General features: G+C 44.3%; 1 protein-coding gene across 1 annotated transcript in view; it reads right to left on the bottom strand.

Moving 5' to 3' along the window:
* Positions 1-16,949, bottom strand: part of FRMD4A (FERM domain containing 4A) — a 275,296-nt gene extending 258,347 nt beyond the window's left edge. The window contains exon 1 of the mRNA XM_059847481.1: positions 16,703-16,949. Coding sequence (XP_059703464.1) covers positions 16,703-16,735 — 33 coding nt within the window. The 5' untranslated portion in view covers positions 16,736-16,949. The remainder of the gene's footprint in view (positions 1-16,702) is intronic.
* Between the last annotated feature and the right edge of the window lie 331 nt (positions 16,950-17,280).

Genomic DNA, 17,280 nt, shown 5'->3' with positions numbered 1-17,280 from the left:
AGGACTAAAATATCAGCACCTTATGAAACTGCTTTCAGCACTGAGGACTTGGCAGATACCTCCACTGTTTCATTCTTGAAACAGGGGGAGTTTTAGCTGCACTTCTGTGCCAAGGTTTTATTACTTGTCCCAGAAAAGAGAAATCAGGTCACACTTCAGAGAGGTCATCTCCTCCCACACTTGTGCTGCTCCCTCCTGAGGTTCTCAGGGTAAGAAGATCTGGCCCAAAATGTGCAGAGTCTCAGTTTTATGGCTTGCAGGGAAGGTTAAAGGCTGCCTTCTTGCTTGCTGTGAATCATTGCTACATGTGGAGTCAAAGCAAATACCTTTACACATGATAAAGATTCAACCCTAAATTCATAGGCATTATAGCCTCTCTAAACCCTATAAAACGTAACAGAGGTGAATATCCTGCTCATGGGCTTTTAAAGCATTTTATGTTGGGGCTTTTATTTTATTTTACATTAATTTTTATAGGGGGGTTAAAGTAAAACTGTAGCAATAATAGCATTTGCTCTTATATTTTACAACCCTTTACCAATAAAAATTGGCATTTTGGTATGTGCAGAGAGAAAAATACCAGAGGCTGACAAATTAGAAAAAATGTGAGAGGTTTCACAACAACAACAGGCAGTAGCTTACCAGCTGGGTAAATCTTCATAACATGTAAAAGATAATTTCAAAAATAGTGTTTTGAATCCCAAAGTGCACATGAATCAAGAACAAAATGCTATATTACAAAAATAATAGTAATAAAATATATATATTTAAAGGCAGATCTCATCTGAGAGATGAGTTCAGGATGTAGATGTAGGGAGATGTAGGACACACAGATTGTGTCCACATTTGAACACCACCTTCTAACAAAATATTGGACAATTTCTGGATGACAACAATGGGAATGATTATGGTGTAGAAAACATGACCAGTGAAGAAAGGTTAAGTGATGCAGGTTTCTTTGGTCCACAACAGAAAGAGAAGCCTGAGGGGCTGTGAAACAGATTGTGAAGGAAAGGTGGATTAATTACAAGAGAAGGACAATCTGGTTTACTCTGCAGGAAGAAATGAAGTGGGCTTAGAAAAACCTCTTTAAGGATAAGACTAGATGAGCACTGAGAGTGGAGCTGGTTACCTGAGAGCCAAATCTCCTCTTTGAAATATTGAGAATAGTTTGTGCATACTCCTACAGTGAACAGAGCAAATGTGCCTGTTTTCTGTCCAAGCCCAAGAGCCTTCCAAGCCTAATTTTTAAATAAATTTTACTATATACTGAGATAGTTTGGCATATGCTGTTTCCTGAGCAGTTTACAAACAGACAGAGCTTCAGAATATTCTTTTGAAAGGTGTGTAGGTGGGCAGGTATTACAACTTCAGTGCAGAAAAGTGGGAGAGAGAAAAACATAGGTTAAGTAATTTCCCCAAGGCCAAGGAAGAAACAAGCATGTCAGACAAGGTTCAGCTACAAGCATTTCTGCATCCAGCAATCCTCAGAAGCCCACACCCACCCTTTCCACCTCAGAGCATCTGCCTTTCAGGGCTCACTTTTCATCTGCCTCTATTTTCATACAGTTGCCTGGCAGCTTCCTTGATTTTTCCTCCTGAGCACTTTGCTGGTCCCCACATCAATAATTGCACAGTTTGAGTTTGTGGCTGCCTTATGACAGGTGAACACAGCTCCTGAGCAGCCTCCAAACCCTTCTACCAAAGCTCTGCTGAGCTGCCTAAAGCATAGGAGTGACCCAAGATTTTGTCCCAGTGAGCAGAAGTCTGTCCCCAATGACACCACCAAACCTCCAGTAACAAGAGCTGGGTCAGGCTGGAGTTTTCCTTCTTGCCTGGAAGATGGTCAGCTCATGGCAAGAGTGCAGGTATCAGTGATCATTGATTGCCCAGCCCATTCCCTCAAACAAATCCCCAGGAAAAACTCCTAGCCAGCTCAGAATGCCACTTTCAGAGGGGAATAAGCAATATTTGGGATTTGATCAGCTTTTATACGGCATTGGGATAACGTGAGGGCTGATGTTCTGTGAGTTCTTGGCAAAGGAGGTTGCTTTCTCTGAGCACACCACAAACTCAAAGATGAGAGCTCTGTCTGCCAAAGCAACAAATACAACAGTGGTATCACTTCAGATTGACAGCCATTGGTTTTTTTTTCTTTATTCCCTTTGTTGTTTTTCAATTCACTTAGAAGGCATCCACGGCCTTGAGGGACTAGGAATAATCATATTTAGAATAGTACAGATGTAATTCAATAATTCTCCTTTTTTTCCTCACTGAGACTTGCTCATTCACCAAAATATCCTTCCACTTTCTTCTGCCTTTCTACATAAGGTATGGAATACCCTAACACTATGTTGGGTATTTATTAATCTCTCATAATCAGCTGGCTGGTGGACCCCGTTATCACCACAGGTTCTTTGAGAGTCAAGCCAGAAAACCTTTATGTCTTGTGTTGGAGGATTGATGCCAAACCATGGCTGACTCATGTGTGGAATTACCTCCTGTGTGTGCCACAGCAGCAGCACAAGCCTTCCTGGGCAGCCCCAGCCCCGTGAGCCCCAGCAGTCACAGCTAATTTGTGCATATGCTGCCATTGGATGGGTGCCATGCAATTAAGGGGATGCCCTGGAGGCATTAGCATTCCTCATCTGACAGTGAGGGTGGTGGGGGAAGGCAGCAGAAGTTTATGGGGTGTTATCCATGGGAGTGTGTTATTTCAACAGCATTTGTACAAATCTGTGAGTCTCAGGTTTCTGTGGTTGAAATGGCTCCCAAGGTATTAGAAAGTCTTTTTTCCCAGCCCTGTGACCAAAGAAGAAGTCGAGAATCCTGGGCTCTGCTTTTCAAGGTTGTTTATTTTCTCTTATCTGTTCCATTCTTTCTCTGACCTGCTGAGGTCTGTCCAGCAGGTTGGGTTGTGGCACAGCACCTGCCCTCGGGGTGGTGTTGGCTTTTTATACAAAGAGCTACGTGTACTTTATTTACAATAATTTCCCAATACCTATGTTGGACAGTCTGTCTCTAAACCAATCCATAAGTGCCACCATCACAGCAGAAGATGGAGGACAAGAAGAAGGACAGGACACACCCAGATTCCTCCATCTTGCCTCTTGAACCCCCAATCTAAATCGCCAAAATTCTATTTTTTCACCCTGTGACAAATTAACTATCATTCTACTCAAACTCTTGTGACCTGTAAATCCTCACACAAAGTTGGTAATTGTTTCCATGGACTAAAATCACCTTGGCACAGGTGTTTTTGACTCTGTGCCAAGGTCTCTGAGCCTCCTTGGCAGGGTCTTGACTCATCCAGGACAGTCAGAGGATTGTCCTGGGTTCTAACAGCAAGGATGATTCAGGGCTGGGCAGGGAGCCAACACAAAGAGGGTTCTGAGGCCCGTGTGGAAAACTCTGAAAGTCCCTGTTTGCTGAAGAAGATGGTGATGAGGCAGCATGGGGAACTGGTGGTGCTGGACTGGAAAATGCTGATTTCACTTCTGACCTGTTCTGTCTGGCACCTGGAGACCTGGGGTTAACCCACACTCTTCAGGGTGTTTGTAACCCCTACTCCCAGAAAAAGGCCCATCAGCTAGATCCCCCTGAAGCCCTGACAACAAAAAGGGTGTCAAAGTCTCCATCCCTCCTGAGGAAGAACTGAGACACTGAACAGCAAGGACACCAGTGTTCTTCAGGGCCTTGATATCAAACCAAAGGACCTAAAAGTTCCAAAGGACCAGAGCCAATATCTTGCCATGACAAGGATGGCAAGATCCATCTCCTTTCCACCAGAGAACTTCTGGTGAGCAGGGCCCCTGTGGGTGAGTTTCTTTGGGCTGTCACAGAACCCCTGGTCCTGGGGAATCCATCAGCTGAGTGCTCTGAGCTCCTGCTGCAGGAGAGACTTAGACTGAGAGAAATGGTCATGCTTTGACCAAGACATCTTGGAAGCAAGCAGACTGGAAAAGCTTTGACAGGAAAATTTTAAGCCAAATTTCCACCCTGTGCTGCTCTTAGAGACTCAGTGAGTCCCATTACTGTCTGGCAGAAGGATCTTGGCTCCATGGTCCATCCCAAGCTGTGTCCACATGGTCCATCTCTAGGACTACCTAGGAAGGGGAAAAATCTTTGCCTTTGCAAGTCTGGCATGGACAGGACTGTGTCTATCCTCTTTGTCAACATATGATAGGGAGGAAAGCACTTGGTGTCTCTCCTCCCTGCCTCACTCATGCATTTAAAAAGCCACACAATATACAGAATAAATGAATTAAAAATACTGCACTTTCAGCTGCACTGATTTTGGGAGGATTACATTCTCTCCCACCATTAGTACATTTATCCCCCAGTGCTAAAATGTGTATACTGAGGCTTCAGCACTGCTGGCTAATTTAGGAGTGCTGCCATCATCATAAAAGGAAGAAAATCGATTCAAACCAAAACTCCACAAACAAACTATGACCTTATTCAAATTAAAAAAAAAAAACAATCCCAGCTTCTAACAGCTGTGGTAGGATGCCAGAGAAGCTGAGAAGCCACACAAGATGCACAGCATTGATTACTGTGTAATAATGATTTCCTTCAGCCCACAGAACCCACTGTATCCTTCATTCAGAATTCCAGGGCATGTCTCTGAGCATCGTTGGGGCTGGGAAGTAACACACACCAGACCTCACTGGGGGTTGCAGGTTAAGTATTGCACTTAGGTTTTATGGAGCAGAAGAGTAGATAAATTCTGTCAAATTAATGTAAACGCTCAGCAATAATTTTTGCTTCTGAGAGTCTTTAGGTGCTTTTTTTAGGGTTTGGAAATATCTCTGTGTTTTTCATTTTGTGAATCAGGATGAATTTCTCCTTGGTCCTGACATTCAGTTTGGTTTGGTTTTGTTTTGCTTGTTGAATTTATCAGTTATTTGCTGGAAATTAGATTTTAAATGATTCCTTGTTCTTGGTCCTTGTTCTGCACTTTCTGGAGCATCATACAGACAAAGGAGTGGCCACACTCTTGGCTGAATACAAGCTGGCACAGCTCCTTCAAGGAACAGCTCCCTCAAGGGTGGTGGTACAGCACAAGTTTGCATCACTGACTCTCTGTCCTGCATTTCATTCCCTTTGGGTTTCATTTTTTGACACTAATTCTTTTACAACGTACGTAATAGGCAACGTAGCTGAATTTCATCTCCCTGTTTGTTCTGTGGGTGATATCTCCCAGGGAAGATTAATGATTTAAGCTGATTTAATGGTGTGCATATTTTCCACAGGAAAAAAAAAAAAAAAAAGAAAAGAAAAAAAAGAAAAGAAAAGAAGAAGCAGCCCCTTCTCTTTTTCTGCCCAGATTGAAAAATGTTATCTTCTCTTGAGTTTTTGGGGTTTTTTTCCTCCATTGATAGTTGTTGTTTTCCAGTCTTTGATAGCATCCTAAACAGTTTTACCATCTTTCTGTACATCTGTGATGTTCCCATATTAATGTGAGTCATTCCCACCAAAAAGTCTAGGACTGGGCAGAGTGCTTGAGAAAGGAGAATTTATCTCGACTGAGTTTCAGGAGTTTTGCCAGGAAAGGCTTTGACCCCACACTATTGTAGTCCCATTCACCTGCTTGTTCTGCCACCTTTCCCTTTTTTTCTTGCTCTATCCAGGAGAAAAGCCAGCTCACTTTGCAAAAGAGGTTTGTTATGTCTGTGGGAGAGGTTTGAAATATGTGGCTGATGTTTCCCCTTGTCCTTGCTGAGGCACAAGAACACTGTTACCACCCATTTAAAATGATCAAAAAATCCTCAAGTACAGACACACATGACAAAACTGTGGTCTAAGCCAAAATTAGAAGAAAAGTACTTAGAACTTGTAAAGAGCTGGTTGGAGGTTAAAGAAATGCCAAAAAATACTTTTTTGTTAATTTTTTCTTCTCAATCTACCTGACAGTCTACTTTAGGAATAATGTGGTGCTTACTAACTAGAAAATTTTCACTCAATAAGAATGCAAAGATCACTTGTAAATGCACAAGAGTGATTTAAAATAGGGGAACTACTGGCATATGCAGACACATATTTCTAAAAATGAGTTGCAAAGCATTGTAAAAGTCACACCCATTTCATAAAGCTTTCTTTACTGCCCTGTCAAGTGGGGGAAAGAAATCAGATTCAGCTTTCATGTGGACAAAGACATTTATTCCAGGCAAAGATGGCTTACAGAGAGATGCAAATGGGAGGACACAAACTCCCTCCCCACCCTCAGCCATGGTTTTCCTCAGTGCTGTGTTTTGGTTTGTGCATTCAAAGCTGCCCAGCAATTGCATACAGTCAGTTCAGCCCTGCTCACACCTACTCCCACAGCTGTCTGTTTTGTCAGCCTGGCTTGCTCCAAAAAGGTGCAAGGAGAAATGATTAACTGCAGTCAATTTATGTGGAATTCTCAGAGGGAATGAATAACATTAGCTTAAGTAAAAAATATCCAGGTGACAGCAGTCATGTGCTTGCTGATATTATACACTGCATTGGGTGGGTATCAGGGTGAAAAGTTAGAGAAGGCCAGGCATGAGGGGATGCTTCATGATGCAGTTTTTAATTCCCTGATCAGATGCTCCCTTCACCCTAACCTCAGCACCCATATTTTCCTTCTTCCTTGTGTGGGGTGGAGCTGCCTTAAGGATGAATCAGGGGAGGTGTCTGCTCTCTAAAGGGCTCCTTGGCATTTGTGGCAGACAGAAGGTGCTCAAGGAATGAAGCAGGGGAGGGCTGCAGAAGGTGGAGAAATCTTTGGGTGAAGATACATGGTGATGAGTGACTCATATATCCCAAACTTTTACTAATAATCCTTGACATCTAAGCTTTATTTTTGGCTTTCTGAGAGACACTCCTAGCACATGACTTGAAGAAAGCCTGGGCTCTACGAGAGGGGCACAATGAACACAGAAATTGCTGTATGATATTGAGGATACAGAGAAGTCAGAAATGGCCCCAAACTGAAAGAGACCTTAAATGATTCCTTCATGGCTCAATCTACATCAGTTAAATAGAGACAAATCAGAGTATTATTGCAGGTTTGATGAATTTTGATACTGCTGTAATTAATGTTTCAGAAAAATAATGCAAAAAAAGAGAAAAATTCTGTTTTTAGAACAGTATTCAGTAAATAATTCCTAGAGTTATTTGGTAGGAAATGAGGAAATACAAAATAAGGAATAGCTCATTATCTGAGCACTGTCCATCTTATGCAGGAGACAAGAAGAAAACCATGAAAAAAACATTTGTGGGACTGCATTGTTAGGTAGGATAGGGCTGCAGGGATGTCCCTTGATCCCGTATTTCCCAGATTTTCATCTTTATGGTATTCCCTCTTTAAAAAGCAGCTTTACAGGTGTCCCAGCTGGGACAGGGGGTTAGGGTGAAGGGGGATTCCATACTGTGGGCACAAGTGCTCCACCTCATCTCTGCCCCCTGCCCCTGCCTCCAGAACTTCGCTGTTCAGTCCTGGTTGCCTCTTCTCAAACTCCTTTCTCCAGCCCTAATCCTCTGTCCACATCCTCCCCTCCTCCTAGACAGCTTATTCCAGCTAGGATTCCCCTCCACTTGAGCCTTTTTTCCATGCTGCTGCAGGAGTCAGCTGGGATCCCAGGGATGCAGCACTGCCTTCCTGTCCCACACATTGGGAGTCTCCAGTTTTACAGAGACAAGAACAGATCCTGGCTTAAAGCTCAGATGAGCAGGTTCCAGTCTAAGTATTCCTCAGCCATGCCTACCAGGGTGCCATGAGTATCAGCAGAAAGTGACACCCAAATTCCAGTGAGGGTGTGAGCCTTGAGGCCCTGGTGCCATGCAGAGGTATCTGATGTTATGAAGACACATTTAATCTCTCATCTCACTTGATCTCTCTCTAAAGACCACAATACATTAGGGGAGGGGTTGTGCCAGCCCTAATGAGGCTAAATATTGCCTTATTTGTGCCATATAATTCTTTGGCCTGATCATGGAATATTTGCTGAAAAGATTAGTCTTATAAGTAATTAGTCTTTCTGGAATATAATATCAGTGGTACCAAATAATACTCTAACTCCCTCTATCCAAAACAATTTAATCGCTTCTAAATGAAATCCATTTTTCTAAAGAAAAATTACTTCCACAGTATTACTAGGAACCTGGCCATGGAGAGATCCAACTTTAGATGAAGCAACAATAATTTCACCTAACTTCGTATTTCAACTCCTAAGCTACTAGAATTAATTGAGCGTGTAATTAAGGAAGGGTTTTCTTACCAATAGGCTCATGCCTATAATTAAAATCTCACACAAATGTGTGAGTGCAAGAATAGGGCAGGGCAGAGAAGAGACCAAAGTGTCTGACAGGTTTACATCAAAGGACCTGAGCTGCTGCAGCTCTGAGCCAGAGGGAGGGGAGGAAGGGAAGACAGGACTGGCTGATAACTGACTTGATATATTGGTTTTGGCCACCTGTCTTCAAAGCCCCAAGTGGTTTGAGTGCTGTCTACCCAGGAGATGTCTTCTACCTTTAATGTTCCTTCAGCACAGCCAAGCTTTGCAAGTGTTTGTGCCACCAAGAGCAGAAGAGTGATGGTATCTGCCTGTTTTCAGAGGGACTGGATGGGTTTGGGTTTTGCTGCTGCTTTGGGCTGTGCCTCATTGGTGCTGTGGCCCAGGGGACCCCGTGTCATGTCCTGAGAGCCACCACTTTCCTCTGGTGTTTGTTGTATGGGAGAGCCATGAACAAGATCTTGTAGGGAAAAAAAAAAAAAAAAAAAGGGGGTGGTGTATTTTTATTGCTGATATTTATACTGCATTTACCACTAAATCAACCTTAAACAGCTGCTCAGCCTGTTGTGTGGGACCCAAGTCAAGGGCTCTGCCTCAGGACAGCTGCATTTGGGGAGATTTTCCTGTTCTGAACATGAGGAGATGTTGGGTGCTGGGAAGATGCAACACAGCGCTGCCACAACAGCTGAGCTCCTGCACAAAAAGAACAAGGGCTTTGCCTAAAAAACTCCAAACAAATCACCAAAATGGAGACTTGGAGCTTGAAGAGAAGAAGGGATTGAGTCCCTTAGCTGGTCTGCCATGAGTTGTGACTGTATGAGGGAGTGGGAAATCTCTCCCTCATAGGATAACCAAGCCAAGGACCAAGACACCAAGGAAAAACAGATGTTGATGAATGTTGCATGAAAGAAGCCACCCTGAAGAGGGAAACTGCTCCCTCATTTGTTTGATATCTGCTGTGGTCAGGGAAACAGGACTTTGTATGTTTCTTGATATTGTAATATGTTTATAAATAACATCAAAAAGACAACTGCATCTGTCCTCTGCTCTCCTCTGAACTGGAGCAACCTGAAGGGCTTGGGATTTTTGTCTTTCTGGTTGAATTCCAAACAGGGTCAGAGTTTTGGTCTCACAGATTTGGTGGGGTTTATACTGCAATGTAGATAAAGGAGGCATGCAGGGGAAGCTAAGGTACATTGAGTGTGTGTTCTCAGGAAGAAAGCCCACATGCCCAGCTGCACACATATTTTACATTTATTTAAATCCAGTAAAATACTCTAAGAAATAGCTGACCATTACTGAAGTCCATGCTGGGGTGCTTAGAGATATGCTGGTATGCACTGGTTATTCATCAGACATTTTTTACATGAAATGTGCATCATGCAAGTGCTTTATATCCTTCCATGCAGTCCCAAACACTAAACACATACACTCCCTGCCATCACTGCCTTCAGAACAACCTAATACACCAGGCAGAGGTGCAGGAGAGCTGTTTTCCTCCATAGATAACTACCAGGCTGGCATTTTGGGGCAACCATCATTTTTTGCTTCATAATCATCTCACTAATATCTTTCTCATTTTTTCAGTTTTCCCATATTTGCAGCAGTTAAGACTTTGTGACCTTCCCCAGGGAATGCAACCTGTGATTCACAGCTAAAGAGTGGGTGTCTCTGTCTGAGCTCTGCTTTTGAAAAGGGTGGCAAATTGCCTCGACAATAGCTGCCATTAAGTAAAATAATGAAATGACTGGGAAAATGAGTGTTCACCAGGGTATTTTCTCTGCACTTCCTAAAAATGCCCGTGACCCACACACTGAGCTAGCAAGCTTTATTCTCTTAGTGCCACCATCATCAGGTTTATTCCTTCCACTCTATGCCTTGCCATACCGCATTTTAAACATCATTATTATTATTATTATTATTATTATGTTGTTGTTGTTGTTGTTGTTGTTGTTGTTGTTGTTGTTGTTGTTGATATGATTGCTATTATTAATTTCATTTTGGCACCTCTGTGGTCTTTGCATAGCACGCCAGTGTGCTTTTCTGTGAGGTCCCATGGAAGCCAAGGGAAGGTCTTTTGGCCCTTTCAGGCAACCTCAGCCACATGAAGGTTTAGGGAAAGTCAGACCTTGTGGGCACCTCTGCTACAGCCTCGTTTTGCCCAGGCTGAGCAAGACATGGACAATTGAGGCCAGGGTGCAGGATGGCTTCAGCTGGGACATGATGTCTGGGCACTGGGAGGTGAGCAGGGCACGTGGGGCAGTTCCTGTTTCCATCCCCTGAAAGGTTCCAGTGGTATTTGATACAGAGTGTGAGAGCTTTGGTCACCAGGGCACGCTGTGGTCATTCCAGGCTACCACACAACTTGTGGGAGCCAAGTTAGGCTTGGCACAACTTGATTACTTCTAATCAAGTGTGCCAAGCCTAACTGCACCTCCCAGTGATGTGGTCCTGATGCTGAGCTGGTGGTGGCAGGGGGGGATCAAGCTGTCTGTGAAAGACAAAGCAGTCCCAGCATTGTGATTATCCTGGTTCATCTCAGGGGCTGTCTGGTAGTCATGGGAGAGCTCAGCAAGTGCTGAACCCACTCAGCCTGGTTTGCAGCCAAGGGTAGATCCCAGGGTAATGTAGCCTGGACTCAGTTGTGCTCCTGAGGATGCTGAGAATGAGAAGAACCCCTCAGGCTTTGGATCCTGGATGAAATACCAGAATCTGAACTGCAGTCCTTCCTCCTTAAAAACAGAGGCAAAATGCTCCTATTTCCTCCCAACCTTTAGTAGGGAGCATTTGGGGACAGGGATTGTGTTCTCATGATCCAGCACCAAGCATCCAAGTCCCTGTGCTGGATTTTGAGCTCCTGGTGCTCTGCAATGCAATTCCTGTTAGCAGTGCAGTGTCCAGCTCATGCCCAGAGTTTCCCCTCCCTGGAGAGTGAATAACCCACCCCTGGTGTGACTGTGCATGAGTGCAGGGCCCAGTCAGGCATGGAGCTCCCTGCTCTGCTGCAAAGCACAGCCGGGGAGGAAAAATAACCTTTCAGTTTTATGTTCAGTGATATATCGCCTTTAAATCTGAATGGGTTTAGCAAATGTTACAGAACAGAAACTGCTCTGCTTTTCCAGAGGCATAATGTTATGGTAGAGTTGTTCCAAAGCCAAACTCTGCTCTGAGTTATGCCTCTACATCCTTTCTCCCAGGTATTTATTAAATTATGACTAACAGTAGCCGACATAGGGCTTCATTATTTCCTCAATTGCCTTTCTTTTTAGCTATCTACAAGCTCAGAGAATTACATATGGCCTCATTAACCTCTGTGTCAAACTGGTAACAAGGCAGGCAAGGGAGGCACCCCTTCAGCTGCTCCACAGCCTGAGCAGGGGCCCTGTGGAAAGGCTGCTGAGGGAACACCAGCATTCCCCAGCTCATGCTACGAGGTCCCTGTGTCTGTGGGAACCTGAAATATTGTGTTTGTGTTTGTGTGCTCACTGCCCATGTGAGGTCACTGCACCGAGGAGATCAGAAGCCCCAAAATAAATAAATAAAACCAGAAATAAATGGCTTTGGAAAACTCACTCGGTAAGTGCCATTAGCACCAGTGTGTCTCTATCAGGGTGGGATACTCAAAATGAGAGTGAAAACCACAGTTGTATCAAAGCAGGGATCTTAGACTCCATAGGAGCAGTGTGGAGGCTTTTGGAGGGATGGGGGCAACTTTTATCTTTTGGTCTTTTGGTATTCTTAAAAACACCAGGACTGGTTTCACAACATACACAAAGGAATTATTCTGCCTCTTGGCTTCTACAAGAGTGCTGTAAAGTGATTTTAATATTCATAGCTGTCCAGACAGTGCAGGATTCTAACCAAAACTTCTGCAGGATAGCTTGAGAGATTAAAGTTTTGAATCTGTTCAAATGTTTTGCTGCATGCAGCTGCACAAAAAACCCTGCTTATATAAAGTTCTTTTCAGTGCCATCCAAGAAGGGTGAAAAACTACAGCAATCCACAGGTGTAACCCAGACTCCAGACTTCACTTTCCCAGGGGTAATTTCCCCTCCTGACTTCCTCCCCAACAATCTCAAAGGCCAAGTGTCACAGCTTTTGCTATTTAGGATTCTCAGGATACAGTGTACTTTCCAAAGTTTCTCTGCTTTGAGCCAGAACTTCTCAAAGTAAGGCACAAGGACAACTTAACCATTCTTTGTGAGAGATCCAGTGGTCAAAAACTAAGTGGCTTTGAAAGCAGGGCCAACAGGGCTTAACAAACCAACAGTAACACCATGGGAGTTTGCTAATCCCCAAAATCTACAACAAACAGATAAAGTTAATAAGATTCAATAAACGAGAACAGCCCCATTAATGCTTAAAGAGCACTATCTAAATACTACACACTTTATTTACTGAGTTCCCTTGCTGAATTTGCTGTACACAGGAACACTCAAAATTCATTATCTTTGGATGCAAAGCTTAGTAAATTCGACAGTAATTAATCTCCATTTACCCTCCGCGTGTGTTTCTGAACAGACGAAAAGTTCATTGAAAAAGTTCTTTCAGCCTCTCTGAAAGAGAAGCAGTGCTTTGATAAACAAAAAAGCACCAAACACAGGCTTCTGAAAGGAAAATAGAGCAGTAGCCAGCTCTGCGTGGTTCGAGCCAGGTGCTCATTGCAAATTCAGTAGCATGCACTGGCAAGTGTCAGCAGCAGAGAAACTAAAATTACTGAAATTCTTATGCCAGGGTAATTTGCTGAAGGCGATGCACTGAGGGTTAAGGCAAATTGTGCATGTGTTGAGGATTATAAAACAAATTAAAATGGAGGCTAACAAAAGGACTGCAATATTTATGCATTTCTTCATTCTTTTCATTTTGTGGTACTCAATCAACTTCACAGTCTCTTAAGGTGGCATGGGGACATTGCTATTGTGTACATTCATTTGCTCTGAAAATGAGGGCTCAGACATCCTAGGCTACAGAATTTAACTGGTTCTGGTAATATTTATAAGTACCTCTATTAACCTACCAAATATTTGCAACCTACCCATTACTTCTAATCAAGTGAAATTTAATCATCGACACAAAAAATGCAGTAACTTTGCTGTTCAGTGCATTCTACTTATCTGCTTCAATTTTGATATGCCAGCCCATTTTACCACGTATCCCTTCCCTTTCCCTAGAATTCCTGCACCTGTGCACCCTGGTTATACAAAAGCAGAAATGTTTTAACCACCCACGGCTTGCTGCAGTGGAGTCCATTGCAGGGTGTAATGTGCTTAGTGTTTAATCCCCAATTTACCAAATATTTTAATGAGTTTCCAAAGTACCCACTGTATGATCACCCAGCACGGCCCAGACACCAAATGATTATTACCTTGTGGAATAAGAAACAAGTCCTCTATGAAATAGGCTCTTGGTTGTACATTCCCAGCCCTCTGCTGGCAAGCCCTGCCAGGGGGCTGGTTGGAGAAGTGAGGACATGGTGTCCATGTCTCTGTCCAGTGTCTTAGCTCCAGCCCTCCTGCACAATAAACTGAACTTCAGCCAAGATGTGCCCACCTGTCCCTCTGTCAGTGGAGTCACAACCTCTGTGAACAACAGGGACCAAAGAGCTGACAGCAATCTTGTTTTCAAGTGCCACCATGAGATTCACCCAAGCGCACCTGCAGGGATTTAGACTTCATTTTAATTCCAGGGACCCTTGCATTTGGCTATCAGAGGCAGATGTAGGCTGTCCTCACCTGCAGGTGACAGACTGTGAGAAGTGCCTGCAGAGTCAGCTCCTGCTCCTACTTACCCATGGGAACAAAGAAAATTCTTTGGTTTTGTTTTTCTGTCTAAATTTGAGGAGGCTAAACGGAGCTGCTTGGGACTCTAAGGATGAAATGGAGTCTTTATTTGCATTTCACTGTGGCAGGGAGATGTTTTCACTCAAGTTCAACTCTTGGAGCTCCCAGATGCTCCAGGCTCTTTCCAGGCAGCTCTGCCAGAAATGACCAGAGGCCCAATGTCCTTCATGTCACTATACAAACCAAAGGACAAAAAAACTTCTAACTAGCCCCCAACAGTTTCAGCCTTGGTGTAAAACAAGTGACAACAGATGGGATCAGACAGACGGGGGAACAGAGGAGGAAAACGAGGCAGTATCAGGGAGTGGAACAGGCAGGGGTCTCAGCAGGTTGGCATCCTCACTGTTGTCAAGTTTTTTTGTGTACTCATCACATATTAACATTGTATTTGGGGATTTAATAGATTTTACACTTGATTTTCTGGCAGGGAGCAGGGAGCCACTGCCAGCCATGAAGCATCTTGGAATGAGATAAGTTTTCAAATCTATTCAAGTGATCTATGCATTGTTGCTTCTCTGAAAGGTAAAGATGTAAGGGCCAAATCCTGACCTTTATTTCACAGAGTCTATTTGAATATCTCCATCAGCTGCCATGGAGCTACTCTGGATTAACAGCAACGTAACATCAACGTCAGGATCTGGATCTTCCAGAGAATCCCACTGATCTTACATCACTGCAATAGCTGATTTAAAACCACATTACTTTGGCTTGAGAAGCTTTTCCCACACACAAAGGAGGTGAGAATCTCTCCCTTTCTCTAATATTAAGGCAGATTGTGATCCAAAGGATCATGTCTATACTCCCAAGCATACTCTTCTATAGGATCAATAAATTACTTGACAGTGGCAATTTAGATTACACTTTATGGATGGGGTTAGTGGGATTTACACTTCAGCTACAAAGCAGATCAGATGAACGAACAGAATACCCAGTCCTGGACCACTTCCCTTACTCTGTCATTTTTATGGCTTCACACATGCTGCAGGTGCTGATACTACACACGTCTGGCTGTAATCCACACACCAGCCTGAGAGCTCACCAGTCCTGGGAGAGACTGCCTTCAGCAGTCCTTTCAAGCCTGGTTAGAGGAGCAGAATGGAAACATCAGCTAAAGCCATGAAAGTTATGTTTTCTCATAATGGAGATGAGATGGAAATGTTGGGCAGCTGCTAGAGGTTTCCTCTATTATCTGATTTTTAAAAAATAGTACTGGGAAATGCCTTGGAAAGCCTAACATTAATGTATGTATTCCTCAGTAATGAGAGATATGAATGGCTGGGTCTATAATCCCTTATAAATCTTTCATTCTAAAAACTGCCCATAGCATTGTTCTTGGTAATGGAGAGCTATATGAAGTTGGCAGGTTCTTTTTTAAATTATCAACTTACTGCTCAAGACAAAAAAACCTGAATTAAAGTGGAAAAAAAATTACTCCCCTGGAGAATTGCAGTGCAGACATTTGCTGGCAAATTATTTTTATTTAAATCACTTTTCTTGGTTTTAATATTGAAAAGACTTTAAATCATTGAAGAGCCTTTAATTTAGGCTAGTGAATGACAGAGATGTAATTGAGGAGACCAGACTAGCTGATCTGCTTCAGCACAGGGGCTGGACCAGACAATTTCTCAGAATTTTTTCAAGTCTGGCATTTATAGAAAGCAACTCTTGTCTGACTGCCCCTTCAAAACTGTTTGCATCTAAGACATACAAAGACACCCTGTTGCCAGCAAGAATTGCCACCGAATTCCAATTCTTCCAGTCTTGAGATACAATACAACAGAGTTGGATTGAATGTGGTGATGGACTGAAATCAGAAGGATTTACCCAAGGCAGTTACCACATGGGATGGAGGCAGTGACTAAATAAAATGCAATCAGGATTCAGTCTGTCCCCCAGGACCACAAAGAAATAATGGCATGGGGAGAAATTTTACAAACTAAACCATCACTGTTTTTCCTCTGTCTTTTCCCTGCTGGAATTCAAGTTTCTCTAATACTGAGGATTACTGTCACACCTTTAAAGAGAGTTGAGAGTGTGAGAAGGCAGCAGACAAGTGCAGCGATTCCTTAGCTCTGCACACTCACTCTCTGTTACAGCTTTCTGGTCTGGGTCCACAACAAGAGGTCTGGCACCCTGGCAGGGTGTTTGGGCACAAGATCACCCACTTTGCCTGCCCGTGCTCCCCTTGCCGCTGCAAGCACCTGGCTGGGGTAGCCCGGTGTCCCCATCCGTCCCTGTGCCGCAGGTCCCTTCCCCCGGCTGGCTCCCCGGGGAGCCCGCACAGACACACAGACACAATGAGAGCCTCCAACTGGAAATTCAAACAAAAATATGGCTGTCTACTCCAAAAGGCAAACTCATTTACAAAGGTCATCTCTGTCGAGGAAGAGTGATGCCTTACTCCTCTCTTGGAGGCAACTGCTGTCGCTCCTCTGCCGAGTTACATTCACCAGCATAGTTTTGAAAAATAAGAAAGAAAAAAAAGAGGAAAGAAAAGAGACAAAAGCCCGGCAAGCCCCCTATTCACAGAGCTCGCCCCGCAACTCCCCTTCCCCTCGTCGGGTAAATTGAGCTTCAAAAGACATGAACATCTTTCCCTACCTTCGTTCTCATCGGAGACAGAAGCCCTTCCATGTTGGTCCGATCCTCATGCCAATCCTGGTCCCCCAACTTAGTATCTCGTGCCCGTCTCAAGCATCCCACACGAACAAGAGCATGTCAGGGACCGGCAGCGACACCCTTCAGGGGAGCTCAGCCAGCTGCCAGCCTGCCAACTCGCGATCCTCAGCCGCGTGGAGGGAGCCCCGCTCCTGGAGAGACCTTCCTCCCTGTCCCTCCTCCTCTCTGGCTCTGTGTGCATAATCTGCCCGCAGCTATGTTTGTACCATCGCGGCTGACAAACGATCCCTGCCTTACGTAATGCATCCAGCCCAGGACGGGCGATCCCAGCCCAGCCGCGGGGACCCTTCCCGCAGGGATGGAGGGTGCGGGACCCTTCCCGCAGGGATGGAGGGTGCGGGACCCTTCCCGCAGGGATGGAGGGTGCAGGACCCTTCCCGCAGGGATGGAGGGTGCGGGACCCTGCCCTGCCTATTGTGCCGCCGGCGCGGGGCTGATGCTGCTCCGCTCTCCCTGAGAGCGAGGGAAGCACCGAGAAAAACTTCGTCACCGTGGCGGAT

Source organism: Haemorhous mexicanus, chromosome 5 (assembly GCF_027477595.1).
Source record: "Haemorhous mexicanus isolate bHaeMex1 chromosome 5, bHaeMex1.pri, whole genome shotgun sequence".
Taxonomy (NCBI): Eukaryota; Metazoa; Chordata; class Aves; order Passeriformes; family Fringillidae; genus Haemorhous; species Haemorhous mexicanus.
This window is presented reverse-complemented; position numbering and strand designations above follow the sequence as displayed.